The sequence below is a fragment of the Alternaria ventricosa genome (assembly GCF_023758065.1).
Source record: "Alternaria ventricosa strain BMP 2768 chromosome Unknown scaffold_16, whole genome shotgun sequence".
NCBI lineage: Eukaryota > Fungi > Ascomycota > Dothideomycetes > Pleosporales > Pleosporaceae > Alternaria > Alternaria ventricosa.
Genome location: NW_026055696.1, coordinates 782578 through 795453, shown reverse-complemented (window position 1 = coordinate 795453; position 12876 = coordinate 782578). Strand labels below are relative to the sequence as shown.

The following is a 12876-nucleotide window of genomic DNA, read 5'->3' as shown; positions in this document are numbered from 1 at the left end:
TCAATGGGCGTTTGGATGTATACATAAAGGGTTCTCGATTGTTTTTCTCCTTGAGGGGATGGGCCTGGTGCTCCGAATTATTCTTACTGGTATTTGATGGAATGGATTTGTTGGATTGAGGATGTGAAGTGAGGATGGTGATGTCGTGAGGCGTCTTTCATTCATCGTCGCCTTTGCCAGTATTCGATGCGAGGGTTTAGGCATTAGTTGCGTTGTCGCCGGAAGTGTGACTTACGAGTAGCTCGTCGTCAATGGTCTTGAGCATCGGTGACGTCGGTTGTCGTTGATCCATCGTTGCTTGTCGTTGACGAATCGTTACTTTCCTGAATTGATCGTGGATAGCGTTGGCGACGGTAACATCGTGAGCAGAGTCTAGGGACTTGCCATGATATCTTCGCGTTCTTAGGTCTGTAAGCTTTTAGCTTTGCTACTCCGGTCCGCTAACGATGGGAGGGTTCATTTCACCCTTAGACTCGGTACTATTCCAGAGCCCGCAGGCACATCGACGTCATCACGTATTGAACCAGGTATCTTGAAACAATCGGAGTAAAGCAATCAAGGTAGATGTAACTGAATCATTACCAGAAGACTGCAAATACAAGAACTGTCACTTTCATGTCTGCCTTGCGACGTGCAGGGCGTAACCTGGTTAGCCGAGAGATGTCCCTGGATCTAGCTGTTTTGGGATTAGTGATGAAGTACACAGCCTCACATCGTGCTGGGGAACCCAATCCTTCCCTTGACCGTCTCGCGCTCCTTGATACGATCGCACGACAGCACGCGATTTTGGTGTTCACCTCTACGCTATCGATCTTCGGAATTCCCCAGTGAGGTCTACAAAACACTGAAGTTTATAGCGGAAGAACGATTTGCAGCATGAAAGCGAAGAGGAGTTCTCTCCGTGCTTGCGCGCAGGCGTTGGAATTTACCGGGTGAACTACCTGTAGCTTGGGCACATGCATCCATGCAGCGAAGCGGCCAAGCGACGACGAACGAAGCTTAGCCCGGGGTAATTGCGCTCAGGCATCCCGCGACGCGTAGGTCTCGCCGAAATATCTTTTGTTCGACGGACCTCCGTTTCCTCGAGTCGAATGCGAACTGCGTACGTGTGGGCTGCCTAACTACCTCCCTGGCCCCCCTTCGCCACCACCGTCCTCGCTTCTTCGACACCGAGTTGCGCATACGAATGCACTAACCGCGATCTCGCGTCGCCTTTGCTGGCCTTGATACGAGATGGCGGCGTTGAAATACGATGATAAGAAGGCTTTGACTACGGAAGAGGAGGATATTAAGGTTGCGTGCACATCTGTGAACTCAACGCAAGAATCATTTTCGGAGGGCAAGACAGCAGTACAGCATGACCGCGTCAAGACCTGGGGTAATGATAGTGTGCACGAGGCAACATGCACACCGCGAGGTTGGCCGTCGAAACCGCGGTGGAAGGTACGCTGGACCTGGATGCTGCACGACGCCTGTCTGAGTATCTGGCACGCGACAAAATGGACCGCGCGGACAATTAAGAATGCACCGCTATGGAAACACTTCCGGTGGTCGAAGAAGCAGTTCTACGCCTTTCTCCTCTTGCTCAGCTGGGTCATCCTGCCCATATTTGCAGCGGGCACGGTGACACCGATAAGATACATTTTCGCAGACAAGACTTTGTCATGTGGAAACACCATCGGCGGAGACCCTCAGAATGCAACGGTGACGGGAATAGAGAAACTCTTTACGCTGGACGCTACGTGGGGCCAATTCACCTTCTCACAGGCTAAGACGATAGACATCCTTTGGGACTTGCTTATCGGGAAAGGCGCACAGGCATTGGCGTGGTGGGCTACGTATAATGTCTTCTGCGACGCGTTACTACGCGCGATCGAACGACACCCGGCGAGCTTCAGCATTTTCCAGAGGATGGCTATGGAAGGGCCCGGGTTGCACTGTCTCTGGGCGTTGACGAAAGAGCTATGGACTGCGAAGAGTATACGGACGCGAGTTTTGTTCTTCTACATGTTTTGGTCGACGGGTTACGTGCTTCTTGTACCCATTGTCCTCGGCGCCATGACAGGTTACGACAGCACTTCTATCGCATGGCTCGATATCGACGGGTCGAACAACATCATCCCCGCTTCCCAATTATCAACTACGTGGGTTATCCTGGGCACCAAGAACGAGACGTGGAAGCAACCGGGCTGTGCGGACTACGAATTGCAGAGTGATTATGGCTACATTACGGACAAGAGACGGCAAAGTTGTACGTCGTCGTCCTCCACCTTGCCCCTCACATACCCACACCCATCATCCAACCGCTGCTCCGAGAATCTTTCGACATACTAACATCAACAAAATAGGTGACTGCAAATTCGCCAACGGCACCACTGTAACCGCCGCCGAACAAAGAGACCTCTGGCAACACACCTCGTTTAATCAATACGACGATCTTTTGTTCAATTGCACCTTCGACTTCCCCAACAACACACAGACCTGGACGGAACAAAAGGTCTACAATCAAGATTCCATCACCCATCTCTGCAACACCAGCGTCTCCGTCCCTGTGGGTGGCAAAACGTACAACGCCGACGACCTAGTCACAGACTACGGGTACTGCTACAATGGAATTGGATACCAGTACTACTCGCTCATGGGGAAAAGCCGCTGCCTCCCCGACACTGCCAACCCGACGTACCAATGGGGTTTCTCGACACTCATGGCTGGGTTGTTCATGTTTGTGACGAGTGCCTGGGTGTTGAGTATGTACGTGCTGTGGCAGGACGCACAGTTCAATTCTACGCTTGTCAAGGAGGGATACAGACTTACGCCGTTGCGCGCGGCGTTTGCGATGGCGGTCGCGGCGAGGCGGCGTACGGGGTTGAGTGGGAAGGATCTTATCAGCGCGAAGAACAGGGCGTTGGGCAGACAATTGTATGGCAAGAAAGGGACGAGAGGCACGGTTGTGGATCATGGGCTCTTTTTGCAGGACCTTGAAGATACGGATACAGACGGTGATGGTGGCGGCAAGTCGCCCATGTCGCCAACACCCTTGTTATCAACGCCAACTCCTACTTTCGCGTTGGCGGGCAAGGAGAAAACGTGGATGGCCTCCCCAACGGAACACGAGGATATGGAGATTAGACCGCTGGCTAGGTCGGATACGGATCTTTCTGTCCACGTACTCAGCGACGAGGAGCTGCGCAAGAGATATCTAAGAGGTGTGGAGGAGGCGAGGCTGAGTCGGAAGCCGCTGAGTCGGGAGGCGACGCTTGTCGGGGAGGGCATGTGGAAACAGAATCATGGTGACGATACTCGGGATCGAGATGATGAACCGAGTGCTTCAGACGACGCATATTCGAGAGAGAAAGAAGGCGAGGCTGCGGACACATCGAAAGATACAAGAGAAGTGAAAAGTGGGAAGGATGGAGGTTGGAGAAATAGGCTGAAGAAAGTCAGACGACCTGGCTGAGTGGGAAAAGGTAGAGATGATACGAAGTAATGCATAATATGAACAAAACCTGTCGATTTCAGCGAGCCTGTTTGAACGCGGCAGGGAGATCTCATGGCGGGTTTTAGCGACGTTTTGAGCATGCAATCCGTTTGCTGTAATTGGCCCTGCCATTTTATGGAACGTCTCTTCTTTCGCACACACTCAGAACATAGTCCTCTGCCAGTTGTCTTTTTCGGAGCACTCGGTCTCTGCTCTCATTATTAATTTCATAACTTGGTTTGGTAATAACTCGATAGCCAGAGCGTTAAGGAAAGGAAGAAGCATTGTAGAAAGAAGGCCTTTAATACCCCTCACACCTCGCCGTAAGCACCGCTGTCATACCGCTCTAAGGACGATGTTTCTGGTCGTCTGCTTCTCATGGCAATCTTGCCTCTTCTTTTTGGTATCGTGTGTGGAGCTTCCACTCTTTTGAACAACGGAAAGACATTCTGCGTACGAGCAACGTCTTTGGTACGACAAGTCGGAGCGAGTGACCCATGACGAGCATGATATGTTATTTCGGAAGACATCTCTTCTCATGGCCTTTCGCCATGGTCAGTTGGACGATCTTTCAGAGTTTGGGTTGTAGAAAGGCAGCGAGAGGCGAGACAGAACATGGTACCTCAAGGTAAGGATTTTAGAAGTTGAAGCAAGTCAGACATGGATAGCTCGTCATCGCTTTTTGGTCGTCTGCTCCTCATGACCTAGCGATCTTGCGTTTTTGGTCTTTTGGGGAAAACAGAAGATGCGTAGAAGAAGAGTGAGGGAGAGAAGAAGGAGGGTGCTTTATATGTTCTGGTCTTATGCTCCGTCCAGCGCTACTACGACACAACGCTAACACGCATGTCTTTATTTGAATGTGTGCCCGCGACGCGCACGCAAACATCCAACTATCGTCTGAGCACCTTTCATAGTCTGTCATATATACTGTTTTGATGCTTCAGATGTATGCATAGAATAACTTCCAGACGACAAAACACCAGAACATCGTCTCTTCTTGATACTCTTTTAGCCAGAAGCCCAAAATTCAGGACTTGATCCGTCCGATATGGACTTTCTGGTTCAACCAAACTGAGATCATAAAGAAGTGCGTCGATGCCTTTGGTGATTTATCTCGGAAAGGGTAGGTACAGAGCAGGAAAAAGAAGCAGAAGAGAAGAGCTTTATGCACGCCCTGCCCCCGCCGAGAACGGACATCGCATATTGTCGAAACGTTTTGGAACTCGATCTTCTCATGTTCTTGCTGGGTGGCTGTTTTGGTATTTGGAAATAAGAGTGCTGTTGAAGCACGAAAGCAGAGGAGGGGGTATTCATGTGGGTCGTAAGCCGTTCCAAGGAACTCCGACATGACAAATGAAGAACATGGTTTTTCAAGCTCTCAGCCTCTCATGTAATGAAACCATTCGTCTTTCTGCATTGAGTTTAAATGTAGATGTGTGAGAGAAGAAGACAAGAGCATGGGCATATGAAACGTTGTGTTTTATAGCTCAGCGCGACACGTAGTAGTAAGAGTGAGTCTTTCGATCGTCTGCTTCTCATAAACTGGTCGTCGATCCTTTTTGGTAGGTATCTTGGGTACAGATTGTAGGAAAGCAGAGAAAAGAAGAGCATATGCTGGTGCGGATGACAATTTGTAGCTAGGCTCCATGCAGAGCGAACATTGCTCTAGCTCTTGCGAGTTTTGATCTTTCACTTCTCATCAGTTTGCTTAAAAATGCTTTTGGTCTTTTGCACGCGGAGATGGGTGATAAAGAAGGCGTAGGAGGAATGATAGGATAGCGTTATCCTAATATAGGTCGGGAATAGTCGAAGCAGGGCAAACATTAAGCCGCTCATTTGCCGTTTCGGTCCTCGCAAATTCTCATAGGATTTTGCTAAACATCTCTTAGTTCTTTACATCGAGGCAGAGGTGGATTGAGAGAAGGAAGTGAGGGAGAGAAACGCTGGTCTTATACACGTCTCTAGCATAGCTCGAAGAAGGCAGGACGCACATGTCCCGTTTGAGGTATTGATTCAGGCTTTCCATTTCTCATTCCGCGCAATCATGGCGTATTGAATCTTTTTCCCATGCAACTGTACTTCGGTCATTTGGATAGCTGCAAGTCCAAAGAAGGACAGACACATCAAGTTGAACCAGTGGTGATTATGAACATCGTTGCCCTCTTCCCCATTTTTTTCGGCAAATCCTCCAGGAATATGCCGACGCCAAATTGGTTTTTGGAAAGGACGCGTCAGCCGCAGACATATCTTCATGAGTTGTAGTTTTTGAAGGAAAGAAAGGGTCGCATGACTTAGGATGCAGGAATGTGTCTTTTGAATGATGAGCCTTTCATACTTCTATGGAGTGACAGGTGGGTGGCGACGTCTCCATAGACATTAATGTTGCGGGCGCGGGTTTGAGAAAGATGCGGAGGAGCGGGCATAGTCGTCATCTCACACTGCTTTGGAAAAGAATGAAGTACTCTACGTGCAGGAAGCAGAACCGTACTCGTCGATTGCGATTCAGATATACTTTCATGACCGAACCCGGATGAAACTTCTTGTGTTAGCGACAAACGACATTACACGCACATTTGCGGCTTTCGAAGAACAGGCCAAAGACATGCGACAACTTTATGATGGTTTTGGAAGAGAGGAGGAGACGCAGACATCCGAGCGCTGCCATGTTCTTTTGGAAAACAAGCAAAAGCTTTTGGGATGTAGGAGAGGAGAGCAGTGAGGTATGGAAGGCGTTTTATACACATTTCTTGTGGCCGGGGACAGCGGAGCAAATCATCAATGTAATCAAGCCCCATTTTGGTAACACTCTGCGCAATGTGATAATAGAACTTCTAGTGCATGTATTGATAGCCATGACCTTTCGCTGTTCCGGAGAAAGAGGGAGTATTTGCAACTGTAGATCTGGAGTGCCCATAGCAACTGATGTAGGCAATTTTAGTCTTCTTTCTTCCAGCCATGGGATGTTTGTGTATGTATTTTGAGAAAAGAAGGAGACGTCCAGGACATGTAAAGGTCCCACATAGATTTTCAATTTCGGTCCAAAATGTTGATATAGTAGAGAAAGACCCAAGAAGAGCGGTATACATACCTAGCCAGCGCTCGAAAATCATCATACGAGCGCTTGTCGTCTTTGTTGGAACATGTGAGCTTGCTGCAGGCCCTTTTATTCCAAAACCGTTGTAGACAACCCATCATCTTGACGGCCACCGAGCTTCGAAGACAGTGGCGGCTCATGAGGATATCATCGCGCTTCTTTGAGTGAACACCTTGATGAGTACTTTTTCAAAGACGCCAAAGGCAGAACCATGAGTTCAAACTCATGACATTCGGAGTATACCTCTGCACACAATTGAGGGCAGCGGACCTTTTCGGGTGATAGATCGATCATGCATCACGCCTCTCGAGTATTGGAACCGAAAAGCGCAGGACAGACAGCCATAAGAATGGTACCAATGACTTTTGATATTTCAGGAGTAGGATCGTGTGATCAGAGAAAGAAAGGAGCAGGAGGAAAGAAGGCTTTTATACCCACCATGTCTCGTTATATGAGAGCACGGACCATCCACAAGGAGAGCTCGTCTCAAGCCAAAAGTCCAGAAGCCCCAGTCTCTACCTCAACCCGGGCTGCGTTTCCGTGACATGGACTACAGGTTCGACAGCTACATCTCCTCGTGCTCATCATCTTCTTGTTGGCATCGCCGCTCTGATCGCGTCTTTCAGCCACTCCGGCAACTCCTCCGCGTCCGACTTGTCCCCGCTTGTTATATTCTCAAACACCCTCCCCAACCACATGCCACGCTTCAACCTCTTCTCTTGCTCTTTCTCCTCCTCACCATCCAAACCAACACTTCCCTTCTCCACAATATCCTCCAGCCACGCCCTAAACCCCGGATAAACATACATAGCCGCCACCCCTCCACTAGCCCACGTAACACACGCCCATTCCATCTCCTCCCACTCCTCTTCGCTACCAGCAAAATCTCTTATCGCAACTCTGACACTATCCTTTTCGCGCTCACCCAGTGTCTCATCGTCCAGCATCTTCGTGACAGCCTGCTTTATTGGCGTAATCGTAGAAGGCGGGAGAAGCCACGTATTATCAATCTCCTGTGTACCAATCTCCAATGCACGGCCGATGAGGAAATGCTCTGTCACTTCGTCACAAGCATAGGCCTTCTTAGTTGGAGGAGGTGCAAAAGGCCATTTATCCCATCGTGTGGGTAGGTCGAGCGTGAGGTCGGTGAAGTAGTCTTCTTCTGCGGAGTCGAGCCAGCGTAGTTTGTCTACGGGATGGAGAGGTGTTTGGAGGTCGCCTAGTGGGTGACCCCATGGAGAACCGAAACCGTTGCTAATGCGGAGGAAGGTTTTGTAGTCGGCTGGCAAGGTGGTGTTGAGCCGTGTTTCGGCTTCTTCAATCTGCGAGTCGGTGGCTGGAGAGTGAAAGAGCGAGGTTTCGGGGGGCTCAGAATTGACTTCTTTGGCTTCGGCATTGTATTTTGTATTGTATCCCGCTGCTTTCAAGAATTCTTGAATGGAGATGTTTGCTCCCGGTCTAGTTCGACCGTTTGTGAGTCGCTCGGTCAAAGCGTTCTCAGAGTCTTTTGCGAAGGTTGCGAGCGCTGCTTCATCGATGTTGAGTTGTTGTCTCAGCGCTCCACTTTTGTACAGCTTCCATGCCTGCCTGGACTCCATCGCTGGTTGAGTCTCGTACGACCGTTCTCCAAGACTGTGCGCTAGCCAATGCAGTATCTTATGGGATGTCCGGGCGCCCGACTTACGCTGTATTTCGCGCATGCCGTGCTGTTCATAGTGTGCCTCAACCGTTAAGACCAAGTCCAGCATGCTCACCAGCCCGCTTCTCGCATCTCGGATGTTAGGTGCCGGACGTGCAGTCTCAAAGCTATGGATGACATCTATCGCACCATCAAGCAGCTGAGAAGTGGTGGCTGAGCGATCGAGCTCGTGGGCATGGAATGCTTCTGCAAGACCTGGCCCTGGCATCTCAGTTGGGTAGTACCATTTCGATGCCAACTCTTTCGCGATAACTTGCAGCTCTTCTTCTACATCGTCTGATGTTATTGTTTCGTCGGTCCTCCTTCGAGCATCGTCGCTGCTGATCTTGGCTCGTCTACCCCTCACAGCCTGGCGCACCTTATCTTCTTCTCCATCAGGCCATGGCACACCGTCTTCCTTCGCACGCAGATCCCAGAGGAACCAAAGGGGCCGAAGGCTTCCGAGTCGATCGTGGTAGAAATCATAGTTGTTGAGTCTGCCTATCAGGCGCGCTGCTACATCTGTGTAGCCTAGGAGAGCCAGCTCTGGAATGAAGCGCGACGTGTACTCATAGAGACTACTATTGTCGCAACGCGATAGAAACGTCTTGAGAAAAGGGTTGGATGAAGAAGACATGATAGTGTGGCGAGAATGGTTCCCGACGCGTCCAGGTAGTCGCGCCGCGTGCGGAGGCGGGACTGACGTCATGTGGAGGATTAGGCAACCAGCAACATCACGATGAAGGAGAACACATGGAAAGATCGGGCTTAGATGCAGACAGAGTTCAATTGTATAGTATATATTACCAATCAAAGTCCGACACGACTTGATCGTATGCGCGACGATACCTTTCATCGAAAGCAAAACAACGGACCCAGGCTTAGACCGAGACCACGGCCTCAAGCTCAATCCGATATTCACCCCCTTTACAGCCCTTCTTCGAAATCACGATGACATCCACAAAGACCGAGGATAGAACCGATCGCGGTCGAGGATGGCGAAGTCGAAAGCAAGCTGTTGTCGCGGTAGGTGACGCCAGTGTCTCAAAGAGACTGACTAAGTACCTAAGTAAGGGTTAGACAGTAGAAATGACAGTAGAAACGACTTGGGGTGCGAAGAATAGTAAGTGTGAACAGTATATATGGCGATGTAGATAGCTGGCGACAGAAGAGACAAGAAAGGTTGACGGCGGAAATGAGTTGAGACACAAGGGAAGAAACGGTTGACGGTGGAAAGGACTAGAAAAGCAAAAGAAACGCGGGAGAAACCTTACCATGGTAGCTTCAAGTGCCGTGTGAAGGTAGTGGTGGAGGTGATGGTCGTTGTGGTGGGATCTATCTGCGAACGGGTGGGGAGTAGAAGCGTTGGATTGCGGAGGTGGAGCGATATTGATATACGTGCGCTCGGCCTCCGGATCAACTCCCGGCAGCGAGATAAGCGAGGCAGAAGAATAGGCGGCAGTCCTATTGTTGGGTCTGGGCTGGAGTGAGAGTGAAGACGGAGGCGCGAGCGCTGAAGAGCTGCGCACGGGCCAGAAAGCCGCCATTGGGGAGAGAGGAGCCCGAACTGGTGCCGGTATTGGATGAGAGGGCCAGACGTCCGACTTGTCAGTAAGTAAACGACTTGGTCCAAGCTGACAATAAGCCCCGTCACTTGGTGCATGGAGACAGCCTTGTAGTTACCAATTGTGATTACATATCCACGGGTATCATTAATTACAACCGCTCAACAAAACAAATGAAAGAACTCTTCACATCGACCTCTCTTGTATCCTCGCCCCTTGCTTCAAGGGCGTCTCATCCCCAAACACACTCGGCGCGGGCGCGTCATTGCTGCTCCTCGAGCTGCCCTCTATGAAATCTTTCCTGTCAACATAATCTTTCCTGTCCTCATGCGTGATGTGTAGATCGGTCGTACACTGGATACCACCCAGCTCCAAACTCTCATCGCTATCAATCTTGCTCAGTCCCGCGTTGCGCATGTTCGTCGTGTTGCGTTTCGATCGGTTGGTCAGCTGAACCGAGTGCGGTTGGTGCGAGCGCGCGTTGGAGCGGGAGTGCGAGTCGGGACCGGAGGAGCTGTGGAATTCTTCGGGGTTCATGTCGTTTTGTGGCTTGCCTTGCGCGAGGCGGACGACGAGGGAGGCCATGGACATTTCGATGTTGAGCTTGACCATGTAGACGACGGGGTGGAATTGGACGTATACGACTTGGTTCTGGAGGAACATAAGACCGATGAGGAGGGCGTCCATGGCGATGGAGACAACCATTAGCTTGCCGTTGAAGCCTACCAGCGGCGCGTATTTGGTCAGGCCGTGTTGTTCGACGAGACGGATCTTGACAGTTCGTAGGAAGTACCAGTTCAGGCCTGCATCCACGATCAAGATGAGCACCTTGCTGACCTTGTCCCAGACGTTGTTGATCTTCACAAAGGTTTCGCTGATTGGCGGGACGGTGTGCGATGGGATCCAGATACAGAAGACGGCGATGTTGATGCTGGTGATGAGGACTACTGTTCCCCATTTGAGGTTGCGGATGGTACTTCGGTGTTCTGCGATGAGGGCAATGCGGTTGATGATGATTTGCATGAGCAGTTGGATCTCCCACACCCAGAAGAATAGGATGAAGAACAGGACCGGAACACTGTGGTCTTTGTCAGCTTCGACTCGTTTTCGTGTACTGTAGTGCCCGGGAACTCACGTCGGCCCAAGAACATCGTTTAAAAACAGCCAACCAATGATACCAATGATGAAATTGACCAGAATTTCACCCCATATCATGTAGATGTAGGCTGATCGGAGGGGGCTGTGATTTCGCCGTGTCTGCTTGACAGCCTCCCATACTGTCAAGAACCCGAACCCAATCGTGAAGCCGGCAGCCAGAGCAGCAAGCTGGAAGTCCTGGACGGTAGCCGACATTGTGTGGTGTAAGTAACGCCGAGGTTGGGGAAGGAGAAGTCGGTCAGAATGATCCTAGAGTAGAAGGGCTCAGGGTCTCCAAAACACCCATATATCCCACTGATCCCGGAAAGGAGGCACGCCCGCTCCAGAAATCACGTTGCAAACTACCGATAAGTTCATCATGGGTAACTGACTAGCAATAGGATGGCATTAGTGGACGGGACGGCATGCACCGTGGAGCTGTCAACTTAGCAAGCGGCTTGGGTTGTCCTGCCATGCTCTAGCTGCCAATCACCACGTGTAGATGCTACCCGCTAGTAATTGCAAGTGTTCCGAAGGACCCTCGCTTGCGTTTGCGAGTAGACGTGCATTACGGAGTGGACCGGCTTCCTAGCTTGGTATCAACCAGCGGGACACTGCGCACTCTGGGCTCCGACGTTCAGAGCGCCACATGTAAGTTAGATCTGTCTCCTACCCGAAAGTAAGTGTCATCTTAAACCTTAATTACACGGCTGACGTGTGTCGTGGAACGTAACAAGAATATCGGGTTTTGTTAGTGTTGAAGACGATTACTATTCTCATCGGGTAGTGAACGGTCGCCGACTTCATGACATGTAAGTGATGATAAACATAGATGTCGCGATAATACCTCCGAGGGCTGGGATACTCAAGATTTTCCCAAGGTTGCCTTCCTGCGTGGGGCCGCGGATCTTCAACGCTCATGGAACTCGTCAACGCGAATGCATGAATGCGCGACATCCGACTCCACACCAAGACGCAGAATCTGCACCGCCACTTCGTCAGTCGACCTCTCAGACGGATGGACAGCGCCCCTGCACTCCCACTTCCCTGCAATCACTGCAGAAAGCTGGGCGCTGCGGCTCAAGGTCTGCATTTGATATTCACCGGTGGTTGAGACGGAGTTGGTACACGTACAATGCTGATACCCGCATGAGACCACATCGATACATGGGGTCGACTCTGCTGGTGTATTCGGGGTACGATCGTAGCTTCCGTCGCTTCCCCTGATTACATGTGTGAGTATGACCGAGGAAGACCCGCAATTATTCAAGACGATGGTTGCAATTATTCCCGTCCAAGGTGATGCTGAGGTGTTGGTGGCCGACATTGACCGAATGGCAATGTGCAGAGTCATGGAACATCGTATGAGGATTCTGGCTCAGCTGACCATAATCTGCAACCCAACTCTTGTGAAAATACATCCACGTTCTGCAGGTCGCAAAAGAAACCCTATGTGGCGTTGTCTCTTGAGATCCAGTCTTCTGGAATTCTTCCTTTCCAATCGGTGCTTCTCCGGTTTCCGGCAATCTGGCCAAACGCGTCCCTGCCACACGGCTCGCGGTCCGTGCGCAAAGTCTGTCGCTACCCGCAGAGAGCGGGCTTCGAGAGGGTCGGACCAGATCTGGAGGATGAGCGGCATCTTAGATGGACCGAGGATGCGCTCGTATTGCGCAATTGATCTCATCGCGTCCACCTGTACTTGGGGTCCGTCGGAAGATGTGTCGAGGCCAAGGATCGCCACCAAGTCTGTTGATGGAGACAGGCATCAGCTAGTATTGGCGAAGTCGGCGAGCTCAAGCTGGAGCCTCGAGCCTGGCGTGGCGGATCAGCGGGCAGTCGAACTAGGCACGGGACAGTGGTGTGTAGCCTGAGAACGGCAGATTGCATGTAGAGCGAAAGAGGAAGTACATACAGTATAAGGTTT

General features: G+C 50.8%; 2 protein-coding genes across 2 annotated transcripts; both read right to left on the bottom strand.

The window, feature by feature from the left end:
• Positions 1-7156: 7156 nt before the first annotated feature.
• On the bottom strand, positions 7157-8887 carry J4E93_008433 (uncharacterized protein; the record flags this gene model as incomplete). The annotated part of the gene is made up of 1 exon (XM_049346332.1): positions 7157-8887. The coding sequence occupies one exon, from the start codon at positions 8885-8887 to the stop codon at positions 7157-7159; it is 1731 nt and encodes a 576-aa protein (XP_049196733.1).
• Positions 8888-10001: 1114 nt separating this feature from the next.
• J4E93_008432 (uncharacterized protein) lies at positions 10002-11168 on the bottom strand (the record flags this gene model as incomplete). The annotated part of the gene is made up of 2 exons (XM_049346331.1): positions 10002-10893; positions 10951-11168. 2 exons carry the CDS (start codon positions 11166-11168, stop codon positions 10002-10004), a joined length of 1110 nt encoding a protein of 369 aa, XP_049196732.1.
• Between the last annotated feature and the right edge of the window lie 1708 nt (positions 11169-12876).